The sequence below is a fragment of the Protopterus annectens genome, chromosome 12.part0 (genome assembly GCF_019279795.1).
Source record: "Protopterus annectens isolate FY-2018-M chromosome 12.part0, PAN1.0, whole genome shotgun sequence".
NCBI lineage: Eukaryota > Metazoa > Chordata > Ceratodontiformes > Protopteridae > Protopterus > Protopterus annectens.
In genome coordinates this window covers 1111771133-1111787967 of record NC_056746.1, presented here as the reverse complement: position 1 = coordinate 1111787967, position 16835 = coordinate 1111771133, and the positions used below count along the sequence as shown (strand labels likewise).

Genomic DNA, 16835 nt, shown 5'->3' with positions numbered 1-16835 from the left:
ATGCTGCCAGACTAAAGAAACTCCAGCTCTATTCAGTAGCATACCACCTACTCAGAGGTGATCTGTGCCTGACGTACAAGGCCATGTCCAATCAGGAATTGATGGACATGCTCCACCTCAAAAAATCCAAATCCATCAGAACCACAAGAGCTAAAGATTTAAACCTCAGCACAAATATGAATAGGACATGCTGGAGGGACAGATTCATAACTCAGAGGCTTCCCATACTCTGGAACAGAATCCCAGTTCATGTTAGGCAGAGCCCCTCACTGACTCTCTTCAAGAGAAATCTTGACGAGTGCATGGGAGATCGTAGGTTTACCCCGGGGGTCATCTCTGTGTCACTACTAGACAGAGGCACAGTAAACTAATTCTGTTATGTAAGGGGGTCTTCACTGTGTCACTACTAGACAGAGGCACAGTATTCTAAATCTATTCTGTACACTTTTGTACCATTACATGGGGTGGCGAAAGCCACATCACTATGGCTAGGCTTATAAATGCCCCAGGGCATGAAACTATGAAAATAACATTAAAAAATTAAAGCTGTAGCTGCTTCTTTGTCTTTGAGGTTAAGAACCTAGTTGAAGGATGTTTTATAAACAATTATGCTAGAAAGTATACTTGCACGTCTCATAGATATATTATATCTTGTCAAAAGTAACATATTTTCTATGAGCAGGTATTACTAATGCTGTTAACTTCTAATCTCTTTTGTTGAGAGTTTCCCAGGACCTTACATATTTTTGGGTGGGGGTGGGGGGCATGGACCAAAGTCCACACACTGACAGTTTCTGGTCCTCTTTATGGTTTGGTTTAGGTAAACAGGTCACTGGCCGTGCATTACAGAACATCAGTTTGGAGGGGCATGAGACAATAATTAATACAACTAGGCATAGTAATATTATGTACATAACTGAGTGGCCAAATCAGACTCATCTTGACTGTTTTGAAGAAAAAAGTAAGGTTGGTTGGAAAAACCAATGTGGAAAGAAAACTGTTAAGCTAATTCCAGGTATGAAACAGCATTACTCTCTGAAAAACTTCTCTTCCATTATGGCTATAATTTTATCCTTACCTTAATCTGTAGATTTAAACTCATTTATGAGAAATAGAAACATTTGAAGAAATCTTACAGAAATTAAATGTTGTCCACAGACAGTTTACCACACCCATTTGGGTAGTTGATGATAATATAAACTGTAGTCCAGTTTATCTGCCTGCAGTGTAGTCTATTGACCACTTCTGTTTGATATCTGATGGCTGCTTTTCAGATGATTGCTTTCAGGACCTGTAACGGTAATTGGGGAGAACTGGCTAAATAAAAGGACAGTGGCATGGTTGGGAGGACCCTGGTCTATTACCCTGCCTAGGGCTCCATTTGACCACGACCACACTCTAATGCCATGTATTCTGTAATGAGGGTTACCACCAGACAGTGGCTTACTGAACCTCAAGCCTGTTTCCAGGATATTCAGTGCAATGCTATATCTTCTTTGTGGGACTTCAGCTATGTACATCTTGCTTCCCCCATGCCCCCAAAATAGGCATGACTATCCTTCTCTTCCAGGACTGTGAAACTCCCTAGCCTCTAACGGAGTGGGGTCATCTGGATACTAATAAGGATATGGTGATATTCTGGTGGACTACATAAGGATTTATTTGTTTTCACTGGTACACTTTTGTGTATTTATATGTTCATAGGATGAGTGACTGGAACTGATGATGAATTTTAACTTAACATGCAAAACCCATTTGTAACAATACTGCTTTCCTAAAATATGACCATAATGTGACTTCTCTCATTTGTTTTAGTGCTGTGCTACAAAATCTTGAGAAAGTTACAAAAGTAATTCACTCATTTCAACTACTTTACCAATAAACTAATGAGGAAACTGAAAAATACAGTGATCAAACTATGAAACTGTAACACACATTCTTAACTTTACCCTTTACAATAACTGAGTGGTTAGTGTTTAGGGTGCTTCAAAATGCAAATAGTTCATAATTATGCTGTTTAAAGAAAGATCATCTAATCCATTTATGTCTGCATTTAATATATTTTTAACAAAGTTTATATGCTGAGAAAGCCTCTGTTAAGATGGAAGCAGCTTGTTCTGCTTTAATAAACTTCAGTTGTTTGCAGCATGAACTGCTTTGTTTTATTTGTTTGCAGATACCTATTTATTTTTAGAGATGTCCCTTATTTATCTGTGTTTCACCCTTGATAGTAGGAAACTGATTTATGGCTTAACCCTTGCCTTGTCACTCCTTTTGTTTGAATTTGCAATAATTCATTGTTGTGATACATCTTGATAGGCAAAGAAAAAGTAAACTTACCTCTTCTTGTACAAATATTTATAAGTAAATGGGCTATGGGATAGGATTCTGTTTGAAAGTATAGGGTAAAACTGGAAAGTCACTGATCTTATTAAGTCTGGGTTGAATTAAGCATACAAGAAGCATTTTGTGAATGATGTCGGAAGTAAATGAGTTGCAAAGAACCACAATAAAGCAAAATACCCTGCTTCAGAGAGAGTTGGCTAATGTCTTCCTGCATGTGTTTTTAATATGATGCATTCCTTTGCTGTTCAGCTGAAGTGCAAAATACCAAGTCATTACCTTAGGGGGTTGGGGATAGAGAGTTCTGCTAAGTCTCCTCAAATTGCATTCCAGCTGGGAGTAGGAAAACATTGTATGTTACAGTACCATTTGCCAATGTTTCCTTCTCATTCTACATGAATGAGTGTTATTCTTAGCAGTCTCTTTCACTACATAGAAACAGAGGCAGGAAACAGAAGGAAAACATTCATTCCACCTATCCAGTGCTTCTACATGAAATCATTTGGAAACTCACTGGCCCTTGTGGGTGGTGTTATTACTGAGCCAGCTTTCCCTCAGCATTCCATTCAAACTCTCTAGTCCAGTTCCAGCCAGCCACCAGCCTGCAGACACTGCCAGTATAGCTCCGGTACTGTCATGAAGACAACGACTGCAGGTTTGCTGCTTCTAATTCTGTTCCTTTGGGATACGGCCTTGTTTGGATTTGTGGAGGCTAGTCAACAAAAATCCTCTGGTGAGTAAAGAAGCTTTAAATCTACCAGCCAAGGAAATAGAACTGGAGAGCAAATAAAAGGAATAGAAAAAGTGTGTATACTTCCAAGCAAAATGCATCTTTCATTAAGAGTCTGCAAGTTTTATCAACTTGTCCTGAAATGTAGAAAAACTGTGTTTGCGTCTTTTTATCGGTATACATATGTCTTAACTGCTTTGCTGAAGAATTCTGGACAAAGCCAAAAGTAATGGGGGAGGGGGACAAAGGTCGAAAATCAGGGACAATTTTTAAATATTACAGTAATTTGCTTAAAAAGGTAAGAAAACATCAGGTTTTGCATCAACATGCATTTTCTGAACAGTAAGAAATATGAAACTCTAATACCTGGCATTAATGACAGATTGCAATCCTCAGCAATTCACCATAAAATAAAAATGTTTTGCAAGAGACAAGGTAAAATATAATGGGAAAAGCAGGAACACTCTGCAAAAAAGGGGGACAGTTGAGAGATAACCCAGTATGTATAGTTTTACGAGTATTTTATTCTTAATCTTCACCAGTGCATAAAAATCTATCATTGAAACTGATGAAAGAAGGGACTAAATCGCAACATTCTTTTTATGTGGGGAGACAAGACCCCAACCCATACATCCTTAATATAACAAACTCCAAAGTTATAGAACATCAGGGTGAGTTAGCACTGTTAAAGAATCTGGCTTTCAATGAACTGGGGCTCACTGACATTTAGCAATCACATTTTTAATGCATAAAACTTGTAATTGTATGAATAAATATTAGTATGCCCCACTGTAAGTTTATTGTATTCTAACATGGAGCAGATTCAGACCTCTAGATTTGTGTGTTCAGATTAAGCTAAGCCTGAATAAATTGTACTGCCTTACAATAATGCATTTTACAACTCTAGTGCAACAATATGACTGTGGTACGTAGATAGATGACTTGCTAACAAAAAAACTATGAAATGATTGAGACTGTAGTTCACAGTCCACATATAATGAAATGTGTGGCTCCACTGACTGATTTGTCCTTTGCTTTCTCTAGTTTTAGTGTTTCCCATACTATGTGATGAACTTTGTTAGAAAATATCAAAACGACCATTCACTGACTGATGCAGACAGAGTGCTGAACAAATTTATCTGTAGCCCTGAATAGGTTAATCTGGAACGTAGGAGACCTGCCGAGTGAAAAGTATGTAAACTGTACTCAGTACACTGGTAGTCATGCAATGTGTATATGTTGCAGAAGTGAAGGCCATCAAAACATCAAGTACCGCTTCCTGACAGCCTACAACTGCAGGTGAGCTCTTAACCTGCATGCTGAAATGCAAGCAAAATGATGTAAAGATCCTTATTTAAGCCAGCAGCAGTTCTAGGTGGTACAACCTATGTGATATATATTAATGTTGGTCATACCACATCTCATATTGTGTGTGTGTGTGTGTGTATGTGTGGTGGGGGGGCTTTGTTTTAAAATGCATAGAGCTGCGGACTAGCTGTGGGGTATTGATGAAATATATAAAGTGGCTGGTAGCAGTGTTATGACTCATAATAGCTGTACAGTCAGAACATGCAGGCGACTGTAGTTAAAGAGCTGGTTACAAAGTCCAAAAACTTACAGAGAACTTATAAAGAGATAGAGCCTTAGTTACTCTATCAATACCTCAGAACTATCAGTACTTAGTTGCAGACTTGAAGGCAGCAGTTATCAGAGAAAGGCTGCCTTCTGCAGCTGAGGTTATTCAAAGGAGATACATGTATGATACATAATTTTAGGCTTCTTAGCTCTGTTTACTGCTGTCACACAATTTCATGAATCTTAGTTTCTGTAACATAAGTAGGGTGTTCATAGACCAAAAAATACTGTGGTTTTATGCGTTATTCATAAGCAAGTATGTTCACTTACCCAACGGTACAGTAAAAGTAATGCTGTAATTCAAGAGCAGTTACTTGTGGATAAACTTCCATTCACACAGTCAGTACAGTACTGTAACCCAGACAGATGTTTGTTGCAGCCTGGAGTTGAATGGATTTTCTCAGCTCTCTGTAAACACTATAAAGGTCAGGCAGTATTTTAAGTTCACACATGAAAGACCTCGTAGAAGGACGTGCACAGATGAGAAGCAGGAATTCAGTGGATTCAAGCTACTTGTCTGAATATGTGAGCTAGACTTACATCTGTATATTGTAAACACAGCTGCTAAAGAAAAGTATACCCTGAAAGCAAAGAATAAGAGCTTGCTTACAGATAGAGTGCACACAGCCGAGTTGGCAGTAATGCAGTGTTGCAAGATTAGTCACAGTGTGAGTGAATTATTACAGATTGCATGTCTGAATGGTTCCGACAATATCTATTTACATAGCATATAGATGTGAGTAACTCACTTAACCCTGATAAAGTGCATTTTTCCACTTAGTAAGATGATAGAACACTCTGGTAAGAATGTGAGTGATCAGGTCACTTAACTTCAACCTGTTTGTTATATCCCTTTAACAAATTAACCTTTGTTACACTTCATTTGCTAAATTCTAATTTTGCAGCACTTTTTGATTTCTGTCTGCATTCATTCTTAAATGCCATTTTTAGAATAAACTGAGACTTTGTCACGTTTTCTTAGATTGTTCAGATGTAGTTTGCTGTTATGTAGACTGTACAATTTAGCTTGAGCTTACCTTTTCATTGGCTAATATATCTACTTTGTTATTATCAGCTATGTGCAATGCACTATTTTTTCACATCTGACGTGTGCTGAAATGTGAGTTTCTGGTATTCACATCTGCTATGTTCCAGTATTGTTCCTAAATCTCCATAGTGAGTCAGAGTCTGACAGGCCAGAGAAATCAATTGGTGGTCTGCTATCTGGAAAGCAGGGAATACTTTCCCTCAATATTCTACTCTTAAGCCCCCCCCCCCCCACACACACACACACACACTGCAATGAGGCTTGTGTACAAATCCTACTACCTGCACACCCTCTGCTATGGATGATCTGCTTGCACCTCCTCTGACTATCCAAATGAACTGGAGAACCAACATGTTTTTAATGAGTTGCATTTCACACTCTTTATTACTAAAATATGTAGGTAGGTAGGTGTTCTACCACAGTCTTTCCTGAAAATGGGCTCTGGTCAGGTGAACAGCCCAGTCAATAAAATATAAGTAAGCAATGGTGAACAGATACAAAAACTTTCCTCTAGAAAACAAAGTATGATACTTTTTGGTTCTGTGCATAGCTATGGGTTTCCTTTGATTTCATTCAATATTTCCTAGGAATCCACATATGGCTAATATGTGTTATGGGAGTGTGGAGAGTGCCTTTCTCCATACAGAACTATGTAAGCTGCTTGTTAAAATAAACTGTCACCCTCCAATACAGTCAACTTTATGCCAAAGTTATTTTTTCTCTCTACATTATCATCTAGCTATGGTTTAGTGTCCAAGACACCTTTAACACCTTTCAGTTTCTTCATTTTATGTCCTAGATCATGAAGGTCTCACCATGTTTCCCCTATTTAAATTTCACATTGTTTTAGAAAAAATGGGTAGATTTGGCATAATTATGAAGGTCTTCACCTCACAGACACAAGGTAAATGGCCCTTTGGGACATTTAGCTTAGTATTTACCTAGGATCTGCATGATATAGCCTAGATGCACTTTTTTGTAATTTTTACTATTTTGTCACCACTCACAAGCTCACATCCTTAAACTGTGGCTAGGATTCTTACACAAATACTGTATGCCTCCACAGTAAATAATTTTTGAGGTCACTGTATGAAGGGCTGCACAATTAATGAGGGAAGTATTAGGTATTGAATAGTGCTTTCAGTCCAAGTATAAAAGGGTGACATAATTAAAAAGAAGCATCATGCTAATGGGGGAAGCAGCACTAGGTTGCTCTGGGTCTGGAGCAGTGCTACAGTAAGGTATGTGACCAACATGATAGACATTGCAATGAAGGCAGGTGAGCTTAATGGAGGAGGTGTAGCAACTTAGTAAATGAATGTTCATGCATGCAGTGGAGCACCACATGGATAAACTTCTCTCTCATCCAGAGCAAGAAGGGCAGCAGAGTGACAATCAGATAGACCACAGGAAGTGTGTACAGCAAAGCACCAACCCTATTCATCATAGACATGTGGAGGAAATTGGGCAGATTGGAATCTAAGAAAGGGAAGAACAGCAACCAGAGTGAAATACACAAAGATGACCATAATGTATGATAGGTGGGGGAAGGGAGGGTACTTTTTCCCAAGGGACTGACCCCTTTTTGTAATATCTATAGAAAATAAAGGTAAGTGGGGAAAGTAGTAAGGTGTGGTTGTGGGTGGAAAATAAGGGGAAGAACAGAAGTTAGCAGAGGAAGACAAACATAAAACACAGATTCAGACAGACAGGGATGGTAGACGCCCAAAAGGTTAGCGGGACAGTAAGTAGACACAGACGTACAGAAGGTGGACAACTGGTATTAGAAAGGGCTGGGCAATGAACAAGGAATAAGAAAAAATACATAAGGGAGAGAAAAGAACAGGGTAGTGATAGGGTAAGGCCATGAATTGCTGAATGCAAAGCTGTTCCATAGGGCAACAAAACCAGGCATCACCAGCATGGGTGGCCAATGTTATGGGTTAGCTGCTGTCATGCTGGCATGATGGGAGGAGTCTGAAGGCTATGAAACTCTGCAAGCTACACCAGAGGATTCACCACATTGCCAAGGCAGGCATATAGTTACTGCTAAACCTTAGCAGCTATTAGCCTCTGCAATTGATGTCAAGAGACCACATCAGGCCCCTCTGAACCACCCTCTCTGGAGAAGCAGCCACAGAGGGAATGAGTGACCCTTACAGCACACTCCAAACAAGGAAGCTATCATGCCTTTACAGAAAAGCACACCCAGTGGCCACTAGTGATCCAGTGCCAGAGAAATAATTTGGCACAGACTAAGGGAGAGCATGATCTCACCTCTTCCTCCTTCATAACTGGACCTGCAAAAGGACAATAGAATGGAAGAAATGATAACATACATAAATCACTGTTGCACAGTGGACTGGCACATAAATTCCAGACACACACACAGCTCTTCTACCAGAAGATTACCTCCTGATTCCTGTGATATCCTACTATGTTAAGCTGCAGCATCTGTTCTATTGAGAAACAAAGTATGCATTCCTGAGTATACATGTACAAAAAGTTAAGACAAGAAGAAAAAGGTACAGAAACAATCCTTAGAGTATATGTCTGTCTGTCTGTCTCCCTAACCTATGCTTCTCAGTGATGAAGCATGCCAAGGTGGAAACATCTCAGATCACTACACTGATGTAGGCACTAATAATCAGAACGTGTGATCACTCAGCATCCTGTCAAACTCATGCTAGTCATTCACCTTCTGCAATGGGTCATTATACTGGATCAGTAGGCATTTCTTAAAGTTCCAGTGCAAAAAGAACAAGGAAATCTTGCTCTGCTTGGAATACTGCACTGCAGCCCTGCATTCCACAGCATCAGAAGTAGCCATGGTCACTCATGCTTAAAGATCATATGCAATGGAAAGTCCGACTTACCCAAAATCTTCCTCTGTAGGAGCCCTCATAATATTGTGGATTATACAGTGGTTTTTAAATAAACTGCAAAAAAAAAAATCCCAGTGATTAAAAATTTATTTCAAACAGAGCAAATCCTGGTATCAGTGAGAAGTTCAGAACTGTTAAATATTGAATAAGCCAAAAAATAGATGTCTATGCTTCATCTAGTTCTGCTTGGCAAAAAAAAAACACCAAACAGTAATATTTACAGAATACATGTGAATTCCTAAGTATTGATGTCTGTGTGACCAATAATGTGACCATTTTTTTTTTTGGACGAGGTGTCCTCGCCCTTAGCATGCAATTCCTGATGGCTGCCTAGCCACAGTAGAAGTGAAATAAAAACAAAATGACATGAGTAATGATGTACCAATTTTCCCTTTTACCAGTCCATTACTTTGTTAAGGGAAATGTGTGTAGTAAAGTATCTCAACTTTAAAAGTCAATTGTTTTCTTATTACTTTGTCTAGTAATATTTTGATACCATATGCACAGAGGTGCTGCTGCTGTCTCTGAAAACCAAATGTGCTCCTCCACATGCTGCAGCATCACATCAAGGAACTGATGAAGTATTCACAAGGGTGACACCCGCAAAACTTCTAATATATCCCCTCTCAGGATGGTTAATAATACACAAACATTTGTATCCATTGGGGTAGACAGTCCCCCTTGAATCTCTGTGATACATGTAATATCTCCAGTATGGTGTTCATGTCCACATGGTAGCTGTTGACAATGTCCTGATCATGGTATGTTAAGTCACTAGCAAACCTGTCTCTGACACAGAGGGAGATGACACAGAACATTGTGTATATTGACACCTAAGATGGCTTCTAGCACATCATGCCCTGCTAATACTGACACTAATGCTATTATAATGTGAGTGGTGCTTCTGTCCCCAGAAAATCCTGGTGTTCAGAATGGGTTATTCCCATGCCTTCTCATACTAGTTTTATATATTTGTGAATCTCCATCATGTCTGATTTTGTCAGTCGCCTATGTGATGCTTCTCCTTGACATCAACACCCATTTGCAAGCAATTATGCAGTCATTTGCATACAGTGCATACAACAAACTTTTGAGTAGGAAGACCTCACCACATGTCTTTGAATCACCTCCTCCCTGTGTATCAGTGCTCACCACACTAATTCACAATGCTGCGTGCTGTTTCTTTCTGATTACCATCTGCCCTTTTTTTTCTTAGGTCAAACAATTCTCATCCATTACACATTACTTTATTGGTTCACAGCTATAAAGTATTTAGCTGGTAGCAATTCTGTAATGCTGCTACTGAGGTACAGTATATCTTGCATCCCCTATGATTGATTGATTGACATATGAGCAACTGGGAAGCAATTCCTCAATACAGCTGACTAAAAACTCAACCTATATAACTCTTGAACTCATTGAAAACAATGATTTTTGCAGATGGATAAAGCAATCTAGAGGCTTTGTCTCACTCTCCCTCTTAGTATTAACTCCTCAAATACAGAACAGTAGGAAAGGAAAAAAATGTCAACCCAGCACACAATCATCTTGTACAAACTACAACAGTACATTATTCAGCTTACAGTGATACAATCTTCTAGGAATACTAATAACAAGGAAAAAGTCAGAAACTGATCACGTTACCCTTGATCAGTTACAAGGATGCAAAGTAGCTCATTAGTTTCCCAGTCGGTTCCTAGCTAGATGAAGTCCAGCAGCTAAGGCATTCAGTGGCTTAATAGAGGTCAGTGATGAATCTTAGATGCTGGGTTGTGAGGCAGAAACCTTCATCATTTAACAAGTGTGATACCAAAATTTGACACTTCTAGATAACAATGACACTTTGAAATTATAATAAATAAGTTTGATACAAAATCAATGTACAGAGATATTAAACTTTGACTACTGCCCTGATGATCTGGGCTCAGCTAATAGTCTTGAGTGCTGGAGGAGCCAGTTGGCAAAGGGGGGGCAGTGAGTGACCACTGCCAGCTCACTCAGTCTAGGGGAGAGCAGTAGATTAGTCTCTTAATACTGGCAGCTGGAATAGCCAGCACAACTGTCAATGATATAAAAGCTCCTCTAAGGTATTTTAATTACTGGTTTCTACTAACATACTTTATGTTTTTCTGCTTATGTGCAAATGGTTAAAATCAGCAAAAAGGCTCAAAAGAGTGAGGGAGAAGAAATTAAAAAAGTGATCAAGTCCTAATGATTTGTAGTGGCTTTTTCTGTAGAATATTTTGTGCTGCAGCAGCCTTTGCACTAGGACACTGAGGTGAATCATGACTCACTTATCATTATTTGAAGACAATATCTTTTTTTAATGGTTAAAGGATGAAGTTAATCAAAAACTGAAAGTGGTAAAGTGCTAGACATTTGAGGTTTGATCTACGACATTTGCCAAAGTCCAACTTTCAGAAGTTTACATTGCCCTATTTACTGCATATAGTACATGGATGTGCAGTTTGTAGTACTACACCACAGCTGAAACTGTCTAATTTATATGAGGATATAGGTTCACAGGTTTGACATGAAAAACATCTTCTCAAAACAGAGTACTACCAGATTGTACTTTAGTGTACTGTTCTGTTAATTGCTATGTGAAATATACTAGCTGCATGCATTTGAAAATATCTTCTCTGCTCTTTTTTTTGTGTCAGCTTTTAAAGCAGGTCATTGTCCTCGAAAGTTAAAGGTGAATCCTTCAAAGAGGGGCTGTCTGTGTGATGAAGACTGTCCAGGTGCAGACAAATGCTGTGTATATGACTGTGGAGCTGTTTGTGTCCCCCCAGCTTTCAGTAAGTTAAGCTCTTTACTACCATATTATACTGTCACTTTAAGCCATATCCTTCACTACTGATGTAATCCCATAGGTATTATATCTCTGCATGTTTTTCAGAACACTGCCCAAAATCCATAAAAAAGGGACTCTCTGTGTTATGGACTGGCATTACAGAACACATCTACAGTGTTGTCCAGTATCAGACACATGCTTGTTTTTATACATTTTACTCTGCAGCTGAACATAGTGGTGAGAAGAAGGTTCTCTCTTCTTCAGACAAAAAGGTGCTTGTTTTAGCACTTTGGGGTATAAGGGTTGTTGCAAGAGAGAGAGACGTTTGCCATTGAGAACTAGTACGACCTTGGATGTAGAATATTTATATGGAAGAGGATGAAGGGATTTGGACTCCGGCTGGAAAGAAGGTGTAAAACCCACAACATGTGAAGAACCTAAATGTGGACTTAGTGTGAATAGTCCTTAAGAAAAAGGATTTTAGGGTTGTTTTATTTGAGGAATGATCCTTCATTTATAATCCAAGAATCCAGATTTGTGAGAACAGCCTACACCTAGTAAGCACCATAGGACCAAATCATGGACATTAGAGTCTTGAATGTTCATGACTAATCACAAGTCATTTGTCACCAATGTTGAAGGATGACACCTTTTACAAATTGCAGGCTACTATGGTAATGTTGCACCATCACGTATTAAATCTTGCACTGGTAGTAAGCTTGTTTAATTTATAGCCAGTATGTGAGAAAAGGGATCAAATCATTTCTTTCTGGTGACAACGATGGTGAAGATATATGTACATAAGGTGAATAATAGAGCTTCTAAATTTAAGTATTAGGTATATGTAACCTTGTCCATTTCAACTACTTTTGTAGCGTCAGTCACACCTTAATAGAGATCAGGAGGACCATACCACCTTAATATTCATGCAAGGAAGCATGCTGATGCAAATTCTATCACTGCATACTTGCTTCAGGGAATTAAAAGCACAAACGCAGTTAGATAGTACTTCAAATGACAATTTGCGTTCAGCATATTATGTGCGTGACCAATTCACTAGAAGTTCAGTAGCTTAGGATTTATTTACATTTATTAAGTTTGATAACTGGGGTAGAGCACTGATCCCATTGAACCAATTTATCTTTGTGTAACAATAAAAGGTCTGGAAGTTTAATCCTAATGCTTTTCATATCCCAATATATCCCTCACCTCTACAACAAACTTCTGTTACATGTTTTTACATGTTTAGCAAAGTAGCACCTTTGCCACCTTTAAGGTACACCTAGATATTTGGATGGGCAGCCTGAAATTCTACCTGAGCCTGTCTTGCCCTTCTTGAGAATAGCGGGGAGGCATCTGAATAAAAGTTTTTAGCTAAGGGAATGATCTGCAGACCAATGACCTAGTACTTACTTGGAATCCTATGATCCTAATCAAGAAGCCATTTTCCTTAGTGAAATGCCATCTTGCATATCACACTCTTGCAATGGAAAGGGAAGATGAATGGAAGAGCTAAGGGCAGGTAAAATCAGAATCAGTATTTCATAAAAACGAAAAAAAAAAAAAAACAGCAGGAGGAATTAAAAACTGTGTGCCGAGGTGGAGGAAGCAAAACGTAAGTAGTGCAGTCTGTGATATCAGGTTCTGTGTTCCTTATGGTTAGATACAAGCTGGATGCCTTGGTGTCCTAAATGGTCAAAGCTCTTGCTTGACTGCAACAGAACAGCACAGTATTAATACTACTTGTGGTGTGTGTCAGACAGATCAGTTATGTGGTTCACTTAGTAATTATTAAGTGCACCACTACATGGCAATAACAGCTTAATTTGCTTCATTATCAGGTAACTTCAGTTCATGCACAGTAGAATGAAAGGGAAAAGGAGTACACATTAATTTATTGATGAAATAAATACAGTAAACTGCAAGCAGTGGTTTATTTAGTGCTAGATAACACCTTTAACAAGTTACTGTTCTGCAAACCTGTACCAGCAGCATGTGAAGGAAATATCAGCCATCCCTAGCAGCTTGACAGATGCATTGTTAGTACTGGTAACTGCTGATCCTAGATTAGGAAACACAAGTCTGGCTGTGACAGGAAGTGCTACATAATAACTTCAGTGACTAATCAAGACATCTGGTGCTGATATGATGCATTGTAGGTGTGATGGTAAGAAGATGATGTTAAAAATGATTTGAAGTGACATGCCTCTTGGAGCTCAGACCAATTAGGATGCTGCATTTCCCTGGGTAAAAATCATGCAAAAGAAATAGAGGTAAGCTTTGTTCTGATACTATATTAATGTTTTTGACTATTACAAGGGGCTTTTGTAATGACTGAAAACTATACTAGGGAAACATGTAAATGAAAAACAATAAATTGCACCAGCCAGGTATCTCAGAATAGAAGAAATTGCTAATAAACAGAGGCAGTAGCTAGCTGTGAATTTGGCATGAAGTACCTCAAAGCATTTAGGTGGATTGTTAAAATGAAAGTCATCCTCTAAGAAAAAAAAATGGTGTGAGGCCTTTCTTCTTGCTACAATGCCACCTCAAGCTGAGTATGAATGTGAATTTTAAAATGTTATTTTACAATATTTTGAGATGGTTTATCTGATTCCTGGAGGCACATAGCTATTTCTTCCCTAGCACCAAATGTAGAGTCTTCTAATATGGTGATGTTTAAGAAGAAATTTGATGTAAATATCAAATATCATTTTCTTTTGTTTCCAGGACTTAAAAGTACATATCTTTATTGCTTTTTTATCTATATTCTAGGAAAGCCAGGTGTGTGCCCATCAATAAAATGGGGAGCAGGAATCTGCGCCGAATACTGCTCAGATGACAGTGACTGCCCAGGCAAGGAGAAGTGCTGCAGCAATGGGTGTGGCCATCAGTGCACAGCCCCACACACAGGTACAAATTTAGGAACCAATCTATTAGACAGGGGCATATGCACCTCTCTCATACATAATACAGGTTTCAGCACTGCATGTCACGTCATGCAGGTACAAATATGTATATGCATTCTCTCGTATGCAGACAAACACACATTTTTTCCTTCCCCTGAATTTGACCCAACTGTTTTTTCTCCCCTTTTCACCACTAGAGGGCATCATTTCCTAGTTTTCAGCATTTCACTTGGTCCTAGCAGTCCCCAAGATGACTTACCCAGTGTCTTCTGAGCAACTGGTTAAAGGTAGCTGCTCTAATAATGTTCAATTAAATACTGCAGTTTCATAAAGAGTTTGTCTGCTGTTATTTTTCCCTTAAGGTTGTGTCTACCAGAAGCTTTATTATCATAGCATCCAATAAACCAAGACCCATATACGTGCCTGCAACATCCCCTTTTTTACTCCCCCTTTTTTGCACTCAGCCACCTTTAAAAGGACAATAACTTACCTGTTCACACCATCAGCAAACTGATTGTTGTCTCAGTGCTTGGCTAAATTTGCTCCGTTCGCTCTCACTGTGCTCGGGCTCACTCCTCTCCCCTACCCTACCCAAATTTCCCACCCACCTCATATCCTGCAATTTATAGCTAAGTCAACTACATCCTTTTCCCATTTCCTCCTATCCAGTGCTAATTCACACACCCACTAACCCTCTCCTCTACACCACCTCCTCACATCACACTCTACAACCACCACCCCATCCTCTCCCCACTCACACATGCACTACCTCACAGCTCTTATACCCCAGTAGATCTCATCATGCACTACCATAACTGCATAGTAACAAATACTTTTTTACTCCTTTCACTCTATTTCACCTACAGTTACACATCAATACATACATACCACATAATACACATCCATTCTCCAACACTAGTAATAACTGCCACAAATCCACTATCCCACTCCATCTCTGACATCTGCCCACAGCTATATAATAAATCCACCTACTTACTTGCCTCCTTCAAACTACTAAAAACATTCTTCCCACATCCCCCTGAGTACAAACATCCAAAGTTCACTTGCAAGCTAAGACACCTCATATTACACTTGATCGCAAAAATTAAACTGCAAGGTGACATCCACCCCCAATCCAGGCACCAACAACACCCCCTCTCCCCCACAAATCTCATCTCTCCCCTCTCACTCCCACACAAGCTCCCATCCCTACCCCCAGTCCCCAAAACATCCAACTCTGACCTGCTATTCACCAATTTCAACCTTTGCAGTATAGTTAACAAAGCTAGTGAATTCCATGCCACCTTAGCCACCTACTCCCCTGACATAGCGGTTATAACTGAAACCTGGTTAAAACCACACAGCAGGGACAATGAAATCACCCCAAATGGTTATCACATTATTAGACTAGACAGAATAAACAAAATAGATGATGGTGTTGCTGTTCTATTTAAAGAAAACCTTAAACTTGAACAAATGCAATGCTCCCCACCAGACCTTCCCAACACAGAGATTCTAACAACATGCCTAGAAATAAACCCTAGCAAAACAATAATTATCATAGCTTCCTACCTCCCTCCTGGAAACAACCTTCATATCATTGAAACTCTTCTTTAACGGGCTTCTCTAAATTTCAACCAAGAAACTATCATTCTTGGTGACTTCAACCTCGACTGACTAACCTGTACCTCCAATAATCCTTCCAATTTTCTCAATCTCTACAACTCCACCCAGATCATAAATTGTCCAACTCAAATTAACAAACACACCAACAGATAGTCTACATTAGATTGGATTCTAACAAACAATCCCAACCTAAGTTACATAGCAGGCTGCCTCCCTGACTCACTCAGTGACCATTCCCCACCTTTCTTTACAGAAAACATATACAAACCCAACATATCTCCTACAAATACATCCATTACAAAAAGCATTTCTTCCCCTCAATTTTTAGCCAGATTCTGCAACAACATGATTAGTCACCCCTAAAACACATTCAGCTAGACCTAGCAGTACAATATTTCAACACTACCTTCCTTAATATACTCAACAATCTTGCCCCAGTAAGAAAAGTCTGCCCAAACGCCAAGCCACTGTCCCGGTTAACCAAAGAAACTAAACTCTTACTCATGCAAAGGGACAGAGCCTGGTCAGACTACCATACCACCAAAAATAGAACAAACCTAGCTATCTATAAACACTTAAGGAATCAAGAAAAAAAAAACAAATCAAAGCAGACAAGCAGAAGTATTTCCAATCCTGCCAACAAAAACACCTAAACAACCCCATACATTCTGGGAAAACATAAATTACCACCTTAGCCCAGGCCACTGACCCACCCCCACCCCAACAACCACTAACAACACAGTTCCCATAGCAATCCAAATCAACTCTCACTTCATAAATTCCATAACCTCCCTACTAGGCTACCAACCCAATAATCTTCTTACATTCCCTACCTCTACTCCAGATAATCCTAACCCATTCT

The 16835-nt window shown here is 39.2% G+C and overlaps 1 protein-coding gene across 1 annotated transcript in view; it reads left to right on the top strand.

Moving 5' to 3' along the window:
• The first annotated feature begins 2707 nt into the window (after positions 1-2707).
• Positions 2708-16835, top strand: part of LOC122817010 (perlwapin-like) — a 108807-nt gene continuing 94679 nt past the window's right edge. Inside the window, exons 1-3 of the mRNA XM_044090120.1 lie at positions 2708-3076; positions 11305-11442; positions 14214-14351. Of these exons, the coding sequence (XP_043946055.1) occupies positions 2980-3076; positions 11305-11442; positions 14214-14351 (373 nt within the window). The 5' untranslated portion in view covers positions 2708-2979. The remainder of the gene's footprint in view (positions 3077-11304; positions 11443-14213; positions 14352-16835) is intronic.